At 38.1% G+C, this 20,877-nt stretch overlaps 2 protein-coding genes across 3 annotated transcripts; one reads left to right on the forward strand and one right to left on the reverse strand.

The window, feature by feature from the left end:
- The first annotated feature begins 5,991 nt into the window (after nt 1-5,991).
- Nucleotides 5,992-12,756, forward strand: LOC129364377 (homeobox protein DBX1-B-like). The gene is made up of 4 exons (XM_055036959.1): nt 5,992-6,318; nt 7,149-7,226; nt 11,453-11,673; nt 12,308-12,756. Exons 1-4 carry the CDS (start codon nt 6,012-6,014, stop codon nt 12,593-12,595), a joined length of 894 nt encoding a protein of 297 aa, XP_054892934.1. The 5' UTR covers nt 5,992-6,011; the 3' UTR covers nt 12,596-12,756.
- A 302-nt stretch (nt 12,757-13,058) lies between these two features.
- On the reverse strand, nt 13,059-18,855 carry dnaaf4 (dynein axonemal assembly factor 4). 2 transcript variants are annotated; one of them, XM_055035335.1, is made up of 10 exons: nt 18,631-18,855; nt 17,390-17,537; nt 17,149-17,282; nt 16,680-16,869; nt 16,463-16,602; nt 15,971-16,080; nt 15,419-15,572; nt 14,697-14,802; nt 14,072-14,236; nt 13,059-13,637 (listed from the first exon to the last, which is right to left on the reverse strand). In XM_055035335.1, exons 1-9 carry the CDS (start codon nt 18,751-18,753, stop codon nt 14,118-14,120), a joined length of 1,224 nt encoding a protein of 407 aa, XP_054891310.1. In that variant the 5' UTR covers nt 18,754-18,855; the 3' UTR covers nt 13,059-13,637; nt 14,072-14,117. The 2 variants fall into 2 exon arrangements, with proteins under 2 accessions (XP_054891310.1, XP_054891301.1); XM_055035326.1 differs by lacking the exon at nt 13,059-13,637 and having other exon boundaries at nt 13,900-14,236.
- Between the last annotated feature and the right edge of the window lie 2,022 nt (nt 18,856-20,877).

Raw genomic sequence — 20,877 nt, forward strand, 5'->3', positions numbered from 1 at the left:
AGATCATTATTTTATTTGTCGCTGTTTTAATATAAATTTTTAGAGGGGTTGAAAGTTTATTTGAGCTGCAGGATTTTGGGGCTGTGAAAGACTTTCTGAGTCGGAGCAGGTTTTTATTTGTTCTTTGTCTAACTGCTGCGTCACGCTGTGTGGAAATGCCATCACAGAAGTGATCTAAACGTGTGGAAAAACGGCTCCAGAATCCCTCAGTCCGCTGATCCGTGTGAGAACGCTTGTCCCTCAGCGTATGCATATATAAGCCTACCAAACACTTTCAATTACAACACTGTTCCTGTTCCTTCTCTCACACACAGGCGCCCTGAAAAGGCAGAGTCCTTTTTTCCCTGTTATGCAAATAACAGCAGCCTTAAAACGATTTGAGTGAGAATTAAACGTGAATTAAATGAGGCTTGGTTCTTTTCTCTCCTTTCTGTCTGAATAGGGCAAAGTCCCGTCACCATGGGAGATCCCCACGCCGCTGCCATGCCTGTTATGGGATTGACAAGACAAGAAGTGACATAAATACCATGGCCAGCGTTCAATCCAATTATGTGGCGTGGCCCGCCTCAATACCTGCTGGCCACGCAGCGCTGCGCTGGCGTCCTTGCATTCAGAAATGAGACGAGCTGCATTCATCTCCACGCCTCGCACTAACCTTGGGCTCCTAACCTCAGTGAGATCTGAGTCTGCCTCCCATCCGACACTCAGCCCATCAGTCCGGCTTAATGTGGGCCTTTGGACAAGGTGCTTTAACCCCCCCTCCCCAGAGTGAAACACAATCCGCTCTGAAATCCCCAAAGGACAACTTTTTATATAATAATATGCAGGCAACTCTGCAACAGGAAGCATTCTTTTAAACAGGAATAGTTAAAAAAAAAAAAACATTGATAAAGACTGCTGCAGAGTCGACACTTTAAAGCTAATTAGATAAAAAGGAAGAGGCCAGAAGTGTTATGAAAATCCAGTTAAATTGGTCCCGACTGCTGCAGTGGAGACATTTTAGCACATAAAGATCTGAAAACTTTGGAAATGTTTAAAACTGATGTTTAGAAACTAATTCAGTCAAACTGAATATTTACTGAGATTAGATTAGATTAGATTAGATTAGATTAGATTAGATTAGATTAGATTAGATTAGAGTCGGTTGATAAATGGATGGATGGATGGATGGATGGATGGATGGATGGATGGATGGATGGATGGATGGATGGATGGATGGATGGATGGATGGATGGATGGATGGATGGATGGATGGATGGATGGATGGATGATGGATGGATGGATGGATGGTCCGTCGGTCGGTCGGTCGGTCGGTCGGTCGGTTGGATTTCTCCAGAACCAGTCAGATGTTCTGTCACAAGGATGTTGCCAAGCTAACCTCTAACCTTTGACCTCTGGTTCCTGTTTCTGCTTCCTATTGGTTCTGAAGCCCCAGGTCTGTGAAACGACCCGGTCCGTATTTGCTTCTCCTCTGACAACCCAGAGATCTAAACTGGACCTGACAACCACATCCCCCCAGTTCCCCTGGTTCTGGGCTTGGCTTGTGTTCGGACCCATTTTAACCACAGGCATTTACAAGCTTCCCTCTAACCAACCTGCCAGGTGCTTTAAGCCTCCTGCTGAAGGCCAAAGAACGTCATGAGCCTCCAATAAGATTAGCGCAGAATGGGCCGTAAATGGAATAATGGAGGAGCGCATAAAGGGAGAGACTGTTAGCACAGCGATGTGCCGCTCTGAGCTCCCATGACCAATCTGCAGCAAATGAGCATTCAGTGAGCGTGTTCTGTGTCACCGGAGTCCCCAGGCTGCGATGGGGACACCGAGGCGAGCCATTTCTCATATTTGTCAGCGACACGGATAATCGCTTCGGTCAAGTTTTACTTTTATCGTATGGATTCAAAACGCCGAGGACGTTCTCACACTCTGGCTCTGCTTGATGAAAATTCATGGGGCAGCACGCTGCCGACAGCATTTCATCCTGAGGAGTTCATTCTGGAGGCCAGAGGGAAAACACGCTCAATTTCAATTTACAGTCAATAGAATCATTCAGAAAAACTTTGTAAATGGTTAAACTTAGATTTAGAAATTAATTTCTTGAAGGTGAATAAATTATCTTGATGTTATCTCAATTACTGAGACGATGGATGGATGGATGGATGGATGGATGGACGGACGGACGGACGGACGGATGGATGGATATTGGTGAAACAAATCCTGATTTTCCAAAAATGGATTTCAAAAACCAAAAATTTGATCAAATCGATTAATCGCTTAATCGTCTGCATTAAGACCCATAAAGCCCATCGACCTCAGAAGGCGAAGAGATCTGGCAGAGAACGACCTAAACGGGATAGCTAAGCAAGTACACACACACACACACACACACACGCACGCACGCACGCACACACACACACACACACACAGTCAGCATAAGCTGCTTTCTGTCTGCCTGCACAGAATGAGCCGATGTTTAATAGAAAGTTAATATGACTTTAACGCTCGTTGTTGCAGCGCAGCACTGAAAGGCGGCGCTAATCCGCTCTGTTCCACTGACTTTCAGGCCCTCACATCCTCACTATTACTCACCATTGCACAGATGAAAGTATGTTCACTTATTTACATAAAATACCACCAAATGCACCGTAATTCAGGACGTTATAAAAAATCATGCATCCCACAATGTTAGCATCTTCTTTTGAAAAGAAGTACTAAAAGTGAAATACATTTTCTGCAATTGCAATTCCAGTCCTGCAGCTTTTGATTTTTTTTCTGCTCCAACACACCTGAATCACACGAGTAGTTAATGACAAAGTTTTTTCAGAAATTGCTGGCCACTAGATTTTTACTGCAAAAACTGCAATAACTGAAGAAAACACATGCAGAAATTGAAATACAAAAAGATTTTGGTTAATTTTTTTTAGTTTGTGTTCAGTTTTGCGGACCAAGTGATGTCCTCTCTAAATTAAACTGAAAAAACTAATTTCTTCTTTTAACGACTGCAGATGTATTTTTGGAGTAAGCGAAGGCAGGCGGCCATGTTTTTGCTGACGCAACGCTTATGTGAGAACATTCAGTCTACACTGAAATCAGACTAAAACAAAAGCAAACTAACTTAAACTAAAGCAAAACACTAAAATAACATTTCTTGCAATCTTTGAGGTAGAAGTGAATAATACAATTGTAATAATGCAAAAAAATGGATAAATTTTAACTATTGATCTTTTAATAGAAACAAATTTCTAAAAAATTTACATATCACCAACATTACTTTGTACCATAATGGCAGTGAAATTAAATAAAAAATGTTTGGAGCTCTTTTTGCCTCACAAATTAGTGTCACTGCTAATCTTTGACTATAATGTTTTAAAAACCTAAAAACACAGAAAATTTTTGGTTCTGAGAAAGATTAAATGCTTTATTCAAGCAGAAAAAGAACTAATAAATGCTCTTTTGAAAGCAGATTTTATGTACATTTTCCCCATGATGATGCAAAATGCAAAGAGACGAGAGAGTTTCGACTCTGAATGCTGAAAAAAACTGCAAACAAGGAGTTCCTGGTAAACTTTAGACAAAAAAAGTGGATTTTTATGTTACAAATGCACACAGACCACTCAAGTGGACAATAGTGAATCATACAATACACTGCCAACTACTTGCCATTCACTGCAAGTGTAAGAACATTTTTGTTAAATCCAATATGGCCGACAGATGGAAAACCAACTCAGGAACATCCAGTCCCTCCTTCTTCTGCAGAGGACTCTTACAGGTAACAAATAACTTTGTATTTGGAGAAAATCACAGCTGATCACCTATAAAAGGTCCTTTTTTAATAATGTCTTAAGAAAATCAAACACTTTGGAAAAAAATCCTGCCATAAAGGATCATAATTCATGTATGAAAGTGTTCATTTCTGTGAGCCGTTGACAGAGTGAGTGAACGTGAAATGGTTAAAGGTGATTAAAAGTGAAACGTTAATGGTGCTCATAAGAAATGGAAACACTTTGCAAATAACAGCAGGAATGTAAACATTTATTGCAGTTTTTGATGCAAAATTTAAGGAATGACTCTGGATGCTGAAAAAACTGTAAACAAAGATTCAGCTAATCCGCAAATATAACAAAGAAAATAATCAGGAATAAATTTCTCCCTTGACGTTGGAGGATTTTTCTGCTCCTTTGTGACATAAATGCGTCTGTTTGTTCAGACTTCAGAGAGTTAACAGGAGAATTAACTAGTTATGGCCGCAGACAGCTTGTTTGCATGTGTAATGGGCGCAGCCACTAATAATGGAGGCGGGTCGGTGTTGTAAGACTTTGCTGGGCTAATGGCCTTAAAATGAGTCTTAACTGGTGTTAAATTCACCAACAGCTGCTGTTCTGGTTAAGAATCGGAGCAGCAGGTCGGAGAGTCTGTCAGACGAGGAGGACAAATTAGTTCTGCTGATGCTCATCAACCATCTGCTCCACTTCAGCACAATGGAGGGATTTTCTGAACGAATAAAATGCTCTGAATGCAACACTTTCTTTTTTTATTTATTTATTTTTTTGGTTAAGGTGTCAAATGTCTGAGCGGAGCAGATTTAATGATCTCTTCCTTTTTGTGGAGCAGCAGATCGTTTTGTCTCTGTGCCTTAAAACGAGGCGTTTATGGGATTAAAATGCTGCACAGATTCACACAGATTGGTTTGATAAAAGCAACAATTTCTTTTAGAGAATCAACAAAGAAAGTTTCTTTAGATTTTCTTTAGTTTCATCCCAAAATTTTGGGATTTGTTTGAAGATTTCAGCCAGTGGTAAATATTTGTGTTTCTCTAATAAAAGCTAAAAGAAAACAAAACAAAGCAGGAAAATGAAGTATTTCTAAAGCACAGAAAGAAATGAATTTGAGTTGGATGGATAGATGGATGGACGGACGGACGGATGGGTGGATGGATGGATGGACGGATGGATGGGTGGATGGATGGGTGGATGGATGGACGGATGGATGGATGGATGGATGGATGGATGGATGGATGGATGGACGGATGGACGGACGGACGGACGGACGGACGGACGGACGGACGGACGGATGGATGGGTGGATGGACGGATGGATGGATGGATGGATGGATGGATGGATGGATGGATGGATGGATGGATGGATGGATGGGTGGATGGACGGATGGATGGATGGACGGATGGGTGGATGGACGGATGGATGGATGGATGGATGGATGGGTGGATGGACGGATGGGTGGATGGACGGATGGATGGATGGACGGATGGATGGATGGATGGGTGGATGGATGGATGGATGGATGGATGGATGGATGGACGGGTGGATGGATGGATGGATGGATGGGTGGATGGATGGATGGATGGATGGATGGATGGATGGATGGATGGATGGATGGGTGGATGGATGGATGGATGGGTGGATGGGTGGATGGATGGATGGATGGGTGGACGGACGGACGGACGGGCGGGCGGGCGGGCGGGCGGATGGATGGACGGACGGACGGACGGACGGACGGATGGATGGATGGATGGATGGATGGATGGATGGAGGACGGTTCATGTGGAATTGTCCACAGAGTCATAATTCATGCAGGTGAATCTGGACATAATTTGTTCATCCAAAAGTTTGAGATTAATCTCAAAAATCTTCTAGAAAAAATACAAATTTCACAAGTTCAACATTTTTGACTTTTTGGGTTTTTTATTGGCCAATTTTCGACTTTTCAAACTCAGACCTTTCTTTGTTTTTCCTTAAAAATTTCTGAGATTAATATCAAAATTACTTGCCAGAAAATGTGCTCCTGCTTTCTTAATCTGCATCTTCCCTGCAGTTCCCTCATCCGGACCTTCAGGGACCTCAGCTCTGAACTGGTCTAAAACTTCCAGCTCTTAATGGGAGTAAGGGTGGACCTTCTGACGCGTACTGGTGTGTGGGAGTAACTCCAGTATAAAACCAGTTACAGCAGCTCCAGAGACCAGAGCAGCAGTTTTTTTATTTGCCCCAGTTTGGAGCACCATGATGTTCCCGTGCAGCGCGCTGCCGCCGCCTCTCTACCCGGGCTTCCTGCGTCCTCCCGCGGCTCTCTCCGCGCCGCTCGGCCGTTCGCTGCCCTCCGGCTTCCTGGTGGAGGACCTGCTGCGGCTCGGCCAGCCTGTCGGCTGCATCCACCGCGCCTTCTCCTCCGGGAGCCCCGGGGAGCTCATCCAGCTCGGCCCGGGGCTGGGAGCTTCTGCTGGCCCGGAACCACCCAACCGAACCGGGTCGGACTCGGGATACCTGAAGTTCGGCGTCAGTACCATCCTGGCCCCGTCCACACGGAGCGGTGAGTTCCTATTGGCTGAGCAACTAATAATCAACATAAACTGCAATAATATTGATCTCTAGGGAAATTACTAATAACTTTTAGTTATTAGAAACTTAATTATTATATTTTTATTTGTTTGATAAGAAAAATCGACTTAAATTCGTTTTTGTTATTTTTAAAAGTTTTAAATTTGAAATAAATGTTTTTAACTTTTTAAATAAAATTAATGAAAATTAATCAAAATTTATAGATGTGTGCATATATATGACAATATTTAAAATAATTAAGTATTAATTAAATATTAATTACAAAAGCAAATTTATTTCCTTTTGGAATCAATAAAGTTTATGAATTTATTTATTTATCTTTATTAATAGAAACCGTCTCGTTGAGATTTAAGACCTGTTGTGATGAAACAAACACAAATATTTATTTAATAAAATCTATAAAGAGATTTCTAATGTTTTTATATAAAACAACATTAACATTTCACATAAACTCAGTGGCTTGCAAACAAAATATGTTTTTTAAAATCATTTCAGGAGGAATTATATAACTACTGCTTATTATTAATTAAATAATATACCAGTTTTGCAACAAATTAAGAGGAAAATCTTTAAAATGTCTTCAAAATATGCAATAATAAGATGTATTTCTTGTTTTTTCAATGTTTGGCATAGATTTTATATTCAAGATGCCTATTTTCTGAGTTTATATACATTTATATCAAAATCTGTTTTTCAAAATGCCAAATTGGATCAAACAGTGGGCAGAAAGTGGATCCAGATGCTGATTGGATGATTTTAATCATTTTCATGTGATGGAGTGAGACTCTTCTTCCTCCTCAGTTCAGAGTCTTCAGTCGAAGTCGCTGCCGTTCTTTGACGGAAACCTTCATCCTCTCATCAGAGCCTCGTACCTCTCAGGTAGGACATCCGGTTTATTAAACTAATCTGTTCTCACATTTCTACGTTGAATCTGAGTTTATTTCTTATGAGTTTCTTCCTCAAAATTCTGGTAAACAAACAAATAAAACTATTATTATTTGATGTATCATCAGAGTTTTTGCAGGGTTGGGTGCAACTCTGCGAAACATTTACTCAATTATATTTACCTGAGTAACTTTTTATTGATAATGTACTTTTTTACCATGCTTTACTTTTACCTGAGTAATTTTGTCATGAAGTATTTTTACTCTTACTCTTGAGTATTTCTGGATTCTTTACTCAGTAAAAGAAAAATTAACATGTTTTAACCAAAAATCCAAAGATATGCACCTGCAGGCTATGTTAAGGTTTTATAAGTTTTATATGGAAAGAAACTGATTCAGAAATATTTGAGTTTCTTATTTTTAGTTCCTTGTATGAATTGATGTAATTTTGGTCCTTAAAATACCAAAATATACTTCTTTTTTTCTCTTACTTGAGTCTTACTTGAGATTAGTGCAAAGCACAGAATAAAGGACTTTTAAACTCTATTCTGTTAATTATCTTTCCTCAACTTTAAACATTTAGAGGACAAATTTTCATGCATGTTGTTTATTTCAGATAATTTCTCCCTGAAAACATAAAGCAAAATAAATCAAGAATAGCTTCACATTCATAAGGTTGAAATAAAAACTTCAGGTAAATTTGTAAAGTAAACCTTAAAGAATATTTAACCATTTTGTGCACTTTTACGATGCCTCAGTTATTTGTGATCAGTCTTATGCTATGTAAACATTTTGCCGCCTGAAGGCCTCATCCTGTAAAAAGACACATTGATGATGTGAAACTGCAATTTAATTTATGTTAAAATCAAATTAATAAGCTACAGTAAAATGAAAGATGAGTTTTATCAGGTCTGCAGTTTTTCTGCATTTATTTAAAGTTTTTGGGGAATTTTGAAGCTCAAATGATTTAATTTTCAGCTGCAAAGTAAATTTGTTCCACTATATTAAGGAAATTTGAAAGATTTTAAGCTTTGCACAAATTTTAAAGTGAAACTTCAGACAGACTAAAGAGGTTTGCGGTAGGATTAATATCTCTGGTCTGCATGTGAAACACCAATATGTTTGCAGTTAATATTTCTTTTTAAGCAAATGTATGGAAATATTTATACATTCATGTAACTTTCTGAATGAAAGGAAGCTACATAAATGGTTTTGCCAAATAACGTTTCTTAGCCCCTCATCTCTTCAGTTTCTTTCCCCTGATCAAAATACACAAGATTTTCACCAGCTGATGGATGGATGGATGATGGATGGATGGATGGATGGATGATGGATGGATGGATGGATGGATGGATGGATGGGATGGATGGATGGATGGATGGATGGATGGATGGATGGATGGATGGATGGATCTGCCTGTTGGGAATTCGTGGATCTGAATCGGCTTGTTGGGTCTGAACGCCTCTTTAGCCACAACACTGACTGCTGACATTAGCACCAGTTCTCCTAATCTACAAATTAGTCCAGTTTGTTCCGCTCTGAACAAATCAGTGGCGTTTGTCATGCCTCTAAATGTGAGGCGGGTATCTTCCCAGCTCAGGATCTCCGCCGTTTTCCCACCAAACCTCCTCTGCCGGCCCACAAAGCATCCGGCTCCGTGACCAATCGGAGGCAGAGCCACACACACACACACGCACGCACGCATGCACACACACACACACACACACACACACACACACACACACACACACACACACACACCACACACACACACACACACACACACACACACACACACACACGCACACACTTTTACATACAAGCGCAAGAACAGCTCTGGGATTCCAGCGAATTAAGTCTAAAATTCAAGTTCAGCTATCTTTACTACGATTACTTACGATTTCTCATCTGAATAATTTCTGCCTAAATATGGACATAATCTTATTTTAGAGCTCCAAGTGAAATGTTTGTACTTCCTTCGCTGAGTTATTGCCATTTGAAGAAATACACCTATAAAATGTTGTCTCCCGTAATTTTACCTATTAAAAACAAAAAGTTTTAAAAATGAATTTGTATCATTCTTTAATTGCAGTTGGGGTCCAGAATAAATCACTCCAAGTGCCACAGATGGCCCCCGGGCCGCATTTTGAACACAAGTATCTCAGTTTCTCAGGCTGAGTTTTCTTTCAAATAGTTTAGATTCAAATTAGTCAACCCACAAATGCATTTTACCTACAACTGTAGCAACATTCAGGAAGGATAAACAAGTTTTCCAACAGCATAAGATTTAATGCCATGAAGAATTAAAAATAATAATCAACCAAACACAAACTGCTACATTTTATTTGGAATATGCAATGGCATAAAAGTTCACTTTTATTCAACTCAATTTGATTTATGACATGCCAAATCAAAGCTAATAACTTAAAATGGAATGTGCTGTAAAATTGCTAGCATAGCTTCCATTTCAGCATAGCGTCTCTTTTAGCATTAGTTATTTTTAGCATAAATTCTGTTTGAAAATCAATTCTGCTTTAGCATGTCTGCTGTTTTAGCATCATTTCTACTTTAGAATAAATTCAGTTTTAGCATATTTTTCATTGTAGCATATCTGCTATTTTAGCATCAATTATGTTTTTATATAAATGTGCTAGCTTAACTTCCACTTTAGCATTTCTTCTGTTTTAGAATAAATTCAGTTTTATCATATTTTTCATTGAAGCACGTCTTTTATTTTAGCATCAATTATGTTTCAGCTTCACTTCCGTTTTTATATAAATGTGCTAGCATAACTTTCTTTTTAGCATATCCTGTTCTAACACCACTTCTGTTTTAATGGGTTAGGGTAGAGTAATGATGTACAGCGGAACAGGCCTAATTATCTTCCATTTATATCAATTTGAATCAATCAATTGATTTCCAATGCATCAGTGCAGAGTGTCTGGGAAAAGATGAAAAATAATAATTTAAAGGAATCAAAAAGTTTCTTCTGACATTTTCTCTGATTTATTTGCTGCTAACGTGATGAAACTCGCATAACTCTCTGACAGCTCTGCCTTTAATGTGCCTGTAATATACCGGCCTGTCGACGGCCTTTTCCACTCAATTCATTACAACACAATCAGCCTTCTCTGTGCATTTGCAGCCTATACAACCTGCACTCCCCCCTCTTCATGCTTCATTAGAGGCCTTGTGAGCCGCTCTTTGGAGGGCCCGTCTCATTAGCATCGGCTGTGTTTCCAGCGCCGGACAAATTGGGCTCTTCAAGCGTCAGATTTGAAGCAGAACGGGGATATTATGAGGAGCATCGGGGAGCCTGTGTGCTCATTACGGGGACAAGAAGAGGCTCACAGCGCCGACAAACGTGGAGGAGAATCACGCGACAAAGTTCACAAGACCTCACGCTGAATCTGCATCTCTGTTTCTCACAGAGTGGAGTCGTAATATTTACTCATTTACTGGAGTAACTTAATGAAAAAAATACTATTATGAGGGTTTTTATACGCTGTCATTTTTACTTTTACTTCAGTCAATATATGATGTATTTCTATTGTTAATTGAGTAAAATTTGAGAAACAAACATGTTTTAAACAAAAAATCAACAGAATCACACACACACCTGAACTATTTGTCAAAGTTTAAAAAGTTTTTATTGAGAGAAACTGATTTGGAGACTTTTTTTTTTGTTTTTTGTCTGATTTTGATATTTTTTGTTTTATGAATTATTGTCATGCTGGTCTTAAAAATAACAAAATTTCTACTTAACTTTACATTTTAGTTCCTCTGATGAATTTTTATAGATTAAAAGATTGATAATTTGATCAGTTATCAATACTTGAGTAGAGGTTTTAACAAATATTTTATTACTCTTCTTGGGTTGCTACTTTTTACTTTTACTTGAATAAACATATGTTGAATCTGAACACATCATGGTGGATATTCATAAATATCAAATTACATATATTTTGGGTTATATAAACATACATTATATAGTCATGTTTAATATATTGTAATATATGGAAAGTGACAATTATTAGCATATATTGCAATATATTACATGAATATATAATATCCATGTAATATATGAATATATATTATAAAATTGTATAATATACAATTTTATATATTTACAACATATTGGAAAATATATTGGCAAAATAACATATTTCATAGGTGAGTGCATATTCCTTTGATAAGGGATCTTGTTCTCTGTTCCTGCAGCCTGCTCCTCCTCCTCCTCCTCTTCCTCTGTGGTTCCAGTCCCAGGAACGTTTTCTTGGCCTCTGGCCCCCCGGGGGAAGCCCAGGAGGGGCATGCTGCGGCGGGCCGTGTTCTCGGACCTCCAGAGGAAGGCGCTGGAGAGAACCTTCCAGAAACAGAAGTACATCAGCAAACCAGACAGGAAGAAACTGGCTGGAAAACTGGGACTGAAGGACTCACAGGTATGACTGGGACCAGTTCAGGAAGTGATGAATAATCTGCCAGTGAGGGCGAAGTGCAGGTTTGCTGCCCTCTACTGGACCATCTATGTAATGCAGGGCTTTTTCTTTCTTTTCTTTTTTCTTTTTTTGTAGATTTTGACATATTTATGGGATGGAAAACCTAATAATTCTGAAAATTTTAAAGTTTTTTCAGTTCTAATATAAGTTAATTGTTTAAAATATTAAAATTAATCAGTTAAAGTTTGTAATTCAGTCGTTTTAACTACAAAGGAAAATTTATCACCATTTTCTGGTTAAAACTTTGTGATTCTTGTCAGACGATTCTCTAAAGAAACATACCTGAAAGGCAAGAAATCCATCCATCTGTTTATCCAGTCATCCAACCAACCATCCATCTTTTTATCCATCCATCCTTGTAGGTTTTTGGTCATTTTTCTGCTCTTTATCTCTTTCACTTTGGGGTTAATTAGCCAACCTTGTGTCCACATTAAATATTTCCCCAGATGGATGGTCAGCAAACAACCCAAAGTCTCATTAATCAATACTTTTTTTCAGCAGCACCTTTTATGAAATAATGTGTAGAAATTAAAGATGGCTTCCTCTCTAATCAACGCTCTGTTTGCGCTCTTCGCAGGTGAAGATCTGGTTTCAGAACCGCAGGATGAAGTGGAGGAACTCCAAGGAGCGCGAGTTGCTTTCGACGGGCGGCTGCCGCCAGCAGACCCTCCCCACCAAAACCAACCCCCATCCGGACCTGACCGACGTGGGCAGCACCTTCTGCAAGCGGCTGACCCGAACTGCAGCCGACAGCCAGGAGCCCCACCACCACCATCATCATCATCTTCACCACCAGAGCCCCTCCTCTCCGTCAGACCTGAGCAAACAGTCAGAGTCCGACGGTGAAGAAATCACGGTTTCATAAGGAGGAGTGACGTCAGAAGCTCCAACGTGCCTGAATCTGCTGTGTATATATCTGTATTTACTCATCGTGTTCCTGTACAGATCCGTTTATTGGCAGCTAATTGAAGCTCACTGTGCTGCTCTAGATTTAATATTTGTAGATTGGAAAGTTTCAAACTTAAGGTTGCAAAATGTTCTGCATTTTTTCATATTTTTGTTAAAATAAATTTGAAAAACTGTCCTTTGTGTGTTTATTGGTGTATTCAGGTGCAGTCACATTGGTTTTTGCTAATTAGATGCAAGTTATCCATTAATGAGTTAATATAAAGTTGATTGATCTTATCGATCAATAAGTGATAAATTTTCATAAAGGGTTACATTTTTCATAATATGTTTAATAAACATTCAATTTATAATTACTTTTGCATCAGCTGTATCAAATACAGACAGGATAAAGTGTTTTACACTTAGACATGCTGGTAAAATATAACAGAAATATGTGGATAAATAGAGAAATAAAAGAAGCAGCAATAAAATGTTAAACACTTCCACGTTAATAAAGATATTCATAAGAACCGTCTGTTAAAACGTCACTTCGTTTAGTGCATTAACCCACCACTGACCTCAAATTCATATTTGCTTTTTTTGCTTCATGTTCTTTAAACAGCCGCCATCTTTGTTTTTCTATCAACAGTTCTGCTAACGGATGACCAGCGGCTGAAAACCAAACGTATCATGTTAGAACCAAAACCTCATCAGCATTTAGGAGAAGGAGGCCTGATGATTTATGTTTTGCAGATAAGATGATCTGAGACAATGATACTAAAACACAGCAACAGACACACAGAAAACAACCACAGTGATGCAATGGCATAGTCAAAGTCCAAACTGAAGTATCAGAGTAGAAGAAGGTTGTGCAGAAACAAAAATGTCCAAAATGATGATGTAGTTTCACTGAGCAGTTTGATCCAGATGTTTTGCCCGAGGATGTAATTGATGATGTTCGCCACATGAGGGCGCACCAGGACCAGAAACAAACTCACTCATTGCGCTAAACCAGGGATCTGCAGTATGGTGATACATAAGATATTCATCAACAATGATGAATATCATTTCTTTGAAATGTAAGGAAACATTTGTGGCTCTAAACAAGTTTTTATTTAGCTGAACTGAGGGCAAAAAGGACTGTTTGGATTTTAAAGGTTGCATATTTCTGAGCTAAGAACCGAACACAAACACAAAGTTTTGGACATAAGAAATATTTTTATTCCTACCAACTTAATCAGTTTTTTCTGAATTCTTAAATATTTTTACTTTAATGTTGAAATAAATAAAATAAACTGACTAAACATCAAACATCCTTCAATAAGGTACAAATAATGATAATTAAAAAGTTTATTCTGTCACTGAAGTCTTTAAATAAACAACAAATGAAATAATTTTAGTCGAGAACAAAACTGATCCAGTTGTTTTAAAGCGTTAGTTAATCTATATATACTTTGTGTCTCTCTGTTCCAGGTGAGGTTGTCTCGTGTCTTTGTGTCTCACTGCGTCCCATTTGGTCCAGCAGAACCTTGGATTACGTCTCGGATTATCTGGGCGTCCCTCTGCAGAGCCTCGTTGTGGGGCTCGATCTTCAGAGCTGCTTCATAGTCTTGTAGTCCTGAAAACAACAAATTGATCAGCTGATCACCTGTTTTCTGCAACGCCAGTAAGAAAAGAGAAACAGCATTCTGTCCTCAAATGATATTCACATCAAATCTATTGATACAGCTTAAAATGTGTCTTTCATTTAGATTTCATACGATAAACCAACCCAAAGTGGTGCAAAATTGCTGAAAATATTGATCAATATAATCTGCCAGTGGAAGTAGAAGTTTCTCATTAATATTAAGGAATTATTTACTTAAAACAAGCTCCTTATCTTGATGAAAAGTTACTTGTAAGTTAGTTTTGTCTTATTTCAAGAGTACTGAGATATTTGCACTGGAAACAGGACAAAAAAAATACTTGGTAAGATTCTGTGTTTTTGCAGCGTAATGTGGCTCAAATGCACAGGAAATGGGGCGTGAATACTTTTGTAAGGCACTGAAGGAGTTCAAACCCTGACGGAAACAGCAGACCTTCAGCGAAGAGCTCCAGCTGGCAGAATGCGGATCCTCGGCGAACTCTGGCTCGGACTCTGGCTGCAGCGTTGGCAGAAACGGCCGGGGTCAACAGGTCCAGAGCCTGCAGACACAACTCAGGGTTAAAGTTGGCATCTGAAGCCATAAAAGTTTACAAAAATAAAATACTTCTAACACCAAAATGTGAAAAGATCAACCTGGGACTGAAGGCTGAAAAACGCATCACTATATGAACGGTTCATATCAAAAATTACTGATTTGTTTCTTGTTTTAAATATTGGAATTACTGGCAAAGCGACATTTCCTGTTTCATCCACAGTTTTCTCTCCATGTCATTGTTTTATTTTTCATTTTTAAGCAGTTAAGATGCCCGGTGGGGAAACCTTGAACTGATGCACAAGTTCTCAACAAGCTGTTGCTAGGTAACCAAAGAGTCAGTGGGTTGCTAGGTAACCAAAGAGTCAGTGAGTTGCTAGGTAACCAAAGAGTCAGTGAGTCAGTTGACTGAGTTTAGCTGTTGAAAGTTTTTTCTTTGCCTACATCAATCAGAATGATGTGCAGTTCTGGGTCAAAGTTCAGTTAAAGTATTGAATTTTCCATCACATGTATTAGCTATTAATATTGATCACGTGCCGATGGGGATCAGCGCTGTTACTGATTTGCTGTCCAGCCCTACGTGGAGGTGTAAAAATCCCCGTCACGCTCATCGTCAGACCGACCTTGGAGGAGTCCTCGACGGCTTTGTGCAGATTCCTGAGCTTCAGGTGACACGCCGCCCTGTTTGAGTAGAGAGCAGGCAGCTTCCTGTTGAGGCGGATCCCCAGAGTGTACGCGTTCACCGCCCCCACGTAGTCTCCGTTCGAGAAACACTTGCTGAAGAGGAGAGAGTTCGTTTACCGGATCTGATCTGATTTCACCAGCTGCGTTTTCATTGACCGTATGCTTGTGCAAAATTAAAATGAATTTGTTTAGAGGGAACAAAAAAAAAAAACTTATGTTTTTGCACCAGCATGTGTTCATTTCTTTGGTTGTATCAAAATCAGCATGTTTTGCAAAACTGCAATGGAAACACTTTTTTGCATCAAAAGTCATGTGGTCAAAAACCGGCAGTTACTACTGCTGGAAATGATGAAAAAGACAACAGGAAGTGCCAGGAGGAAGATGTTTTCTAATGACTTATCATGTGAACAAACTCATTCACGTGATCTTAATTGCACTTCTTATTTAATGGAATGACAATGTTTGAGCTCATTTGTAAGGTTTCTACTCACTCGCCCTTCTGCTTCAGCCAGTCGGGGTTCCTCTCCTCCTCCGTCAGGTCCTCCAGCTCCTCCAGCTCCGCACTCATCGCTCGCCTCGCCTCCGCCTGCTTCTTCAGCCACTGTTTAGAAGCAAAACCTCATCACTTTTTAACTCCAGACAATCACAAAAGGTTAAAGCTCCTAAAAGCTGAGGCAGAGATCGAGGAAAGCTTTTCTTTTATTATAAAGATTAAGGAATTAATGACTTAAAACAGGCCTCTATATCTTGCTGAAAAGTTACTTGTAAATTAGTTTGACTTACTTCAAGTGTACTAAGATATTTGCATTACAAACTAAACTAAACATACTTGGCGATATGTTGTATTTTTCCAGTGAAAGACGTTTCACTGCTGGCCTGTTATAAGTGGGAACATCACAAAGTGGGAAACTAACAACATTTTGTTGAAAATGTAGCAGGAATGTTTGGATTCCCTCAGTTTTCCAGTGAAATCACAGACTCACCTCTTCCTCTTCGGGAACCCGGGACTCTCGGAGCGCTGTCGGGAAAACTCGAGGCGTGAACGTAACTGGAATGTTTCCGCAGGTTCTGGGAGGAGGCAGCTGGGCTCGGATCTTCTTCTTCTTCTCTGCATCGCTGTGAACTACAAGCAGGAAGGTTTTCATTGAATCTGACTTTATGGATCAGGAGGAGGCGTTTAATCAGCAGGAAAAGTCTCACCTTGTTTGTTCTTCCTGATATCTGTTTGTCTGTCTCCAGGTGTCTTTGGGTTCTGTTGGATCTGACGGTTCTGGTTCTGTTTCTCTGCTTCCTGTTTCTGCCTCAGCTGCCACGCTGCCAGCTCTGCCGTCGTTTTCTCTCGCTCTGCGTCCTTCATCTGCTGGATTCTGTCTCTTTCCTCCTTTTCCAGCTGATTTAAAGTCATTTTAAGTCACTAAACATCACACTGTAAAAAAGAGAACGCAGCTCCAACTTAAAAAAATTAATTCCTCACAGTGAATCAAGCTTATCCAAGGTAATTTATTAAGTTATCAAGATAAACAAATGTAAATTTAATAAATTAAATTTAATTACTTGTGACCAGTTAAGTCTTTTTTTAGTTTGAGCTGCATTCTCTTTTTAAGTGCAAGTTTACTGTAAATCAACACAATTCCTGATGTTTTTGATGCTCTAAATGTGTTTTTTTTACCTTCATCATCGTCTCCAGAGCATATTTCTTCTCTGCTTGCCGTTTCTCAGCTTTTTGTTTCAACTCTGCAGAAAGTTTCTGCTCCTGTGTCAGTAAAGCTCTCTCTCTGATCGCCTTCTTTGTTTCTTTATCATCTAAAAACACATAATAAACTTTATTTATTTACACCTCTGCTGGTGAATAAAATGCATTCAATTCAGATCTTTTATCCCAGTTTAGGAATAATTTGGAAAAATCTGACCTGTGGTTATCATCAGATGCTCCCAGACTTTGTGAGTCTTTTTTGGTAAAGTGAAAACAGCGACGCCGTTTCCGACTTTCGCCGAACTTCGGTCATCATCGACGGGTTCGAACAGGAAGGCCTCAAACAGGAAGGGAGGAAAATGGACCTGAGGATGGAGGAAACATGCTGCCATGTTTTCATTTATCAAACTCATCAAACATTTCAACAAAAAGCCAGAAGAAAATTTTAATTTTATTAAATTTGAAAGATGTTTCCTTCGGCAGAACATTTAATCTCCTCACCACTAATATTTAATCTTTTAGTAAAATATGTCTTGAATTTCTAAGCGCATTTCTAAATGCATTTTTCTGTAAATGTTAGATTTAAGAGATGATTTAAACTTCTGAACAGCAAAATATAACTTAAAGTGTCTTGTGAAATAACCATGATTAGGTGTTTTAAAGAGAACGAGCCACAAAGTTTAAAAACTCTTTTTCTGTATAATACATAAACGTTTTCCATGCATTTATGTCCCATCTAAGAAATTACTCAGAAGAGAGTGAAAATTAAACATCAATCATTTAATAATTAAAAATTACATCATAGGACAGATGAAATTTTTTTTATTTATGTGGAAATTTTAGCGTTACTAAGGACCAAAATGAAAATAATTGATGTAACATGATTAGAAAATGACAAAATCAGGAAAAGCAGAATTTTCCACATCAATTTCTTTCAATATAAAAACTTCTGAAATGTTAACAAAAACTGCAGCTTCTGGTGAATTGTTGGTCAAAACAAGCTTGTTCTTCATTCAGTGAAGTTACTGAGCGAGTAGAGCATCATACATGACATATTCAAGTATAGCTGAAATATTAATTAATTAATAATTAACTAACAATTAATTATTGATTAATAATTAGGGGGCTACTGGGATTCCTAGGCGGCTCCGTAATATCAATAAACTCAATTAAATTAAGTTTATTATACACCAAAAAACGTATTGTTATTAATATTATTAATATATACATAGCTTATTCTTTTGCTAACTTTTCTCCCTACACATTTTGGTCTCCACGATTACAATCTGTTTGTTTCCAGTAAATCTCTGTTATTATCCAAAAATATACCAATACTGTTATTATTATCATTATTTATGTATTTACTATTATCACTATTAGTAGTAGTAGTTGTAGTACTACTAGTAGTACTAGTACTATTACTACTAGCAGTAGTAGTATGAGCCCCTGACCTTTCACCTTTAGGTATTCCTCGGTCGACACGATGTCCACTCCAGCCGCCGTCGCTCCCTTTAAGGGGACGCTGATGTGGACCGTGGAGTCCGTCTGGGTCCACGTGAAGTCGGTCACGTGCAGTGGCATGTCGGCCTGACCGCGTGTTGCTGCTGCTGCCGCCGATAAAAACAAAAACGTTGTTATCAAATTTCAGATTCTGGGCCGCCGAGTTTCCCTGCGTTTCCAGGACTTCTGTTGCTATAGCGACGAAAGAAAAACAGAGTGTTGCGTTCGCGAGCGTAGGAAATTTCACCGCCTTACTTATTTATGACGCCGGTTATCTCGACGCCATAACGTTGAAAACTATAAAAACAGTGATTGTTTTTGACCTCTGGTGTTTTATAATCTTTAATGGATTTCTAAAATCACTTCTAGCAAGAATTTGGCTGTTAAAATATATTGTTCCAGCTCTTTTTGATCATTATTATTATTATTATTATTATTATTATTATTATTATTATTATTATTATTATTATTATTATTATTATTATTATTATTATTATTATTATTATTATTATAACTTCTTCATTCGTGATTTTTATTAATATCTTTCAAAATGCTCCTGATCTTTTTTTAATATTCATCAGAGAGCCAATAAATGAAAAAAAAAACAAAAAACTCAGAGACCTGCAAGAAAATGATATTTAGTTGGTGGAAAACAATACAACATAACGAGGTAAACGTCTAGGGATTACAGAGAGACATGGATAAAGAGAAGAGACTACAGAGAAATAAATAAATACATAATTAAATAAATAAATAAATAAATAAATACATACATAAATACATAAATAAATAAATAAATACATAATTAAATTAATTAATAAGCAGAAGTCAAATTGAAATATAGTATTTTTTAAGGGAAAGCCAAAGAAATTTAAATAAATGAATACATTAATGGATATCTAACATTTTAACTTAAAATTCTCTGGCAGATCTGTGTGATGTATGATGAGCTTAAGATAAAACATTTAGCATTTTTTCTGGCATCTGTGTTGTTGAGATGAAAGTAGACCCCAAAATAAATTTCTGCTGTGGTGGTTTCTGCAGAATTAGATCTGTGTGTTCAAACAGGTGAGAAATGAAACTGATGTGTTTCATTTCTCACATTTGTTCTGTGTTCTTGCCCTTTTTATCCAATTCACTATCACTTTTTTATCTTTATTGACTTGTGTCAATAAAGAGCACTGTGTATCTTATCAGGATGGTGTGACGTTGAAAACAATGCGAAACTCACAAGTCATAACCTTCTGGCCGTAAGTGTCTAAACACGGTTTGTGAATGAAAACCAAGAGTCAAATACAGACATAAAAAAAATAAATTAAACTTTCAGCCTAGGCCTCAGTAATTAAACTATACTTAAGATATTGTGACGGTTTATGGATGAATGTGCCCTGTTGATATCCTACGAGTCATTTCAATTGTTGACTATATCCTTCATGACTTGGTATTTTTTGCGTTTTTATGACATAAAGCACTTTGAACTGTCTTGTTGCTGAAATGTGCTCTACACATAAAATTGATTGATTGATTGCATTACCCTTCTGTTTGTCTCGGTTCCAGTAAGTTAACGTCACAACAGACACACTCAAGTATTTATTCTAACGAAAGAGGAAGTCGGTGGTTAACATCAGTCCAGCAGCTTCTGTCCCTATACTTTAAATAAAATACAATAAAAAAAAACTTCCAATTAGCAGTTGACAGCAGTAAACTGTTGCAAAATTAAACATGGGTAAAAGACACAACATTAATAATAACAGTTAAAAACTTATACGAAACATGGCAAAAATTGCTCATGAAACTCTGCATATAATTAAACATAAAACTTAATACACAAATAAATGTCTGGAGAAGCAACTTCTTGAATAAACAAAATAAATTTGAAGAATAAATAAACACATTTTGACATCTTTAATTGTGTTAAAATAAAACCCTGGTAAAAATACACCATAGGTATTCTACGCTGAAACAACGGAGTTGGTGTCCTGCAAGTACCAAAAGGTTTCTGGGACACCGTGCAGGTACGCTCGTTTGCCTGAGAATACAGGTAGCATTAAAAATACAGTGGATATCCTGAAAGCATTAACGATACTGAGGCAGAGGGTAGGAAGGTGTTCAGGTCACGTCGGGGTCACCAATGTTTCGAATGTCAGCAGGAAAAGTCAAAAGTAGAATCTCAACGTCTTTTATTACGTTGAGAATAAAAGACGT

The sequence above is a fragment of the Poeciliopsis prolifica genome, unplaced genomic scaffold (genome assembly GCF_027474105.1).
Source record: "Poeciliopsis prolifica strain line A6 unplaced genomic scaffold, Auburn_PproV2 SCAFFOLD001, whole genome shotgun sequence".
Classification (NCBI taxonomy): domain Eukaryota; kingdom Metazoa; phylum Chordata; class Actinopteri; order Cyprinodontiformes; family Poeciliidae; genus Poeciliopsis; species Poeciliopsis prolifica.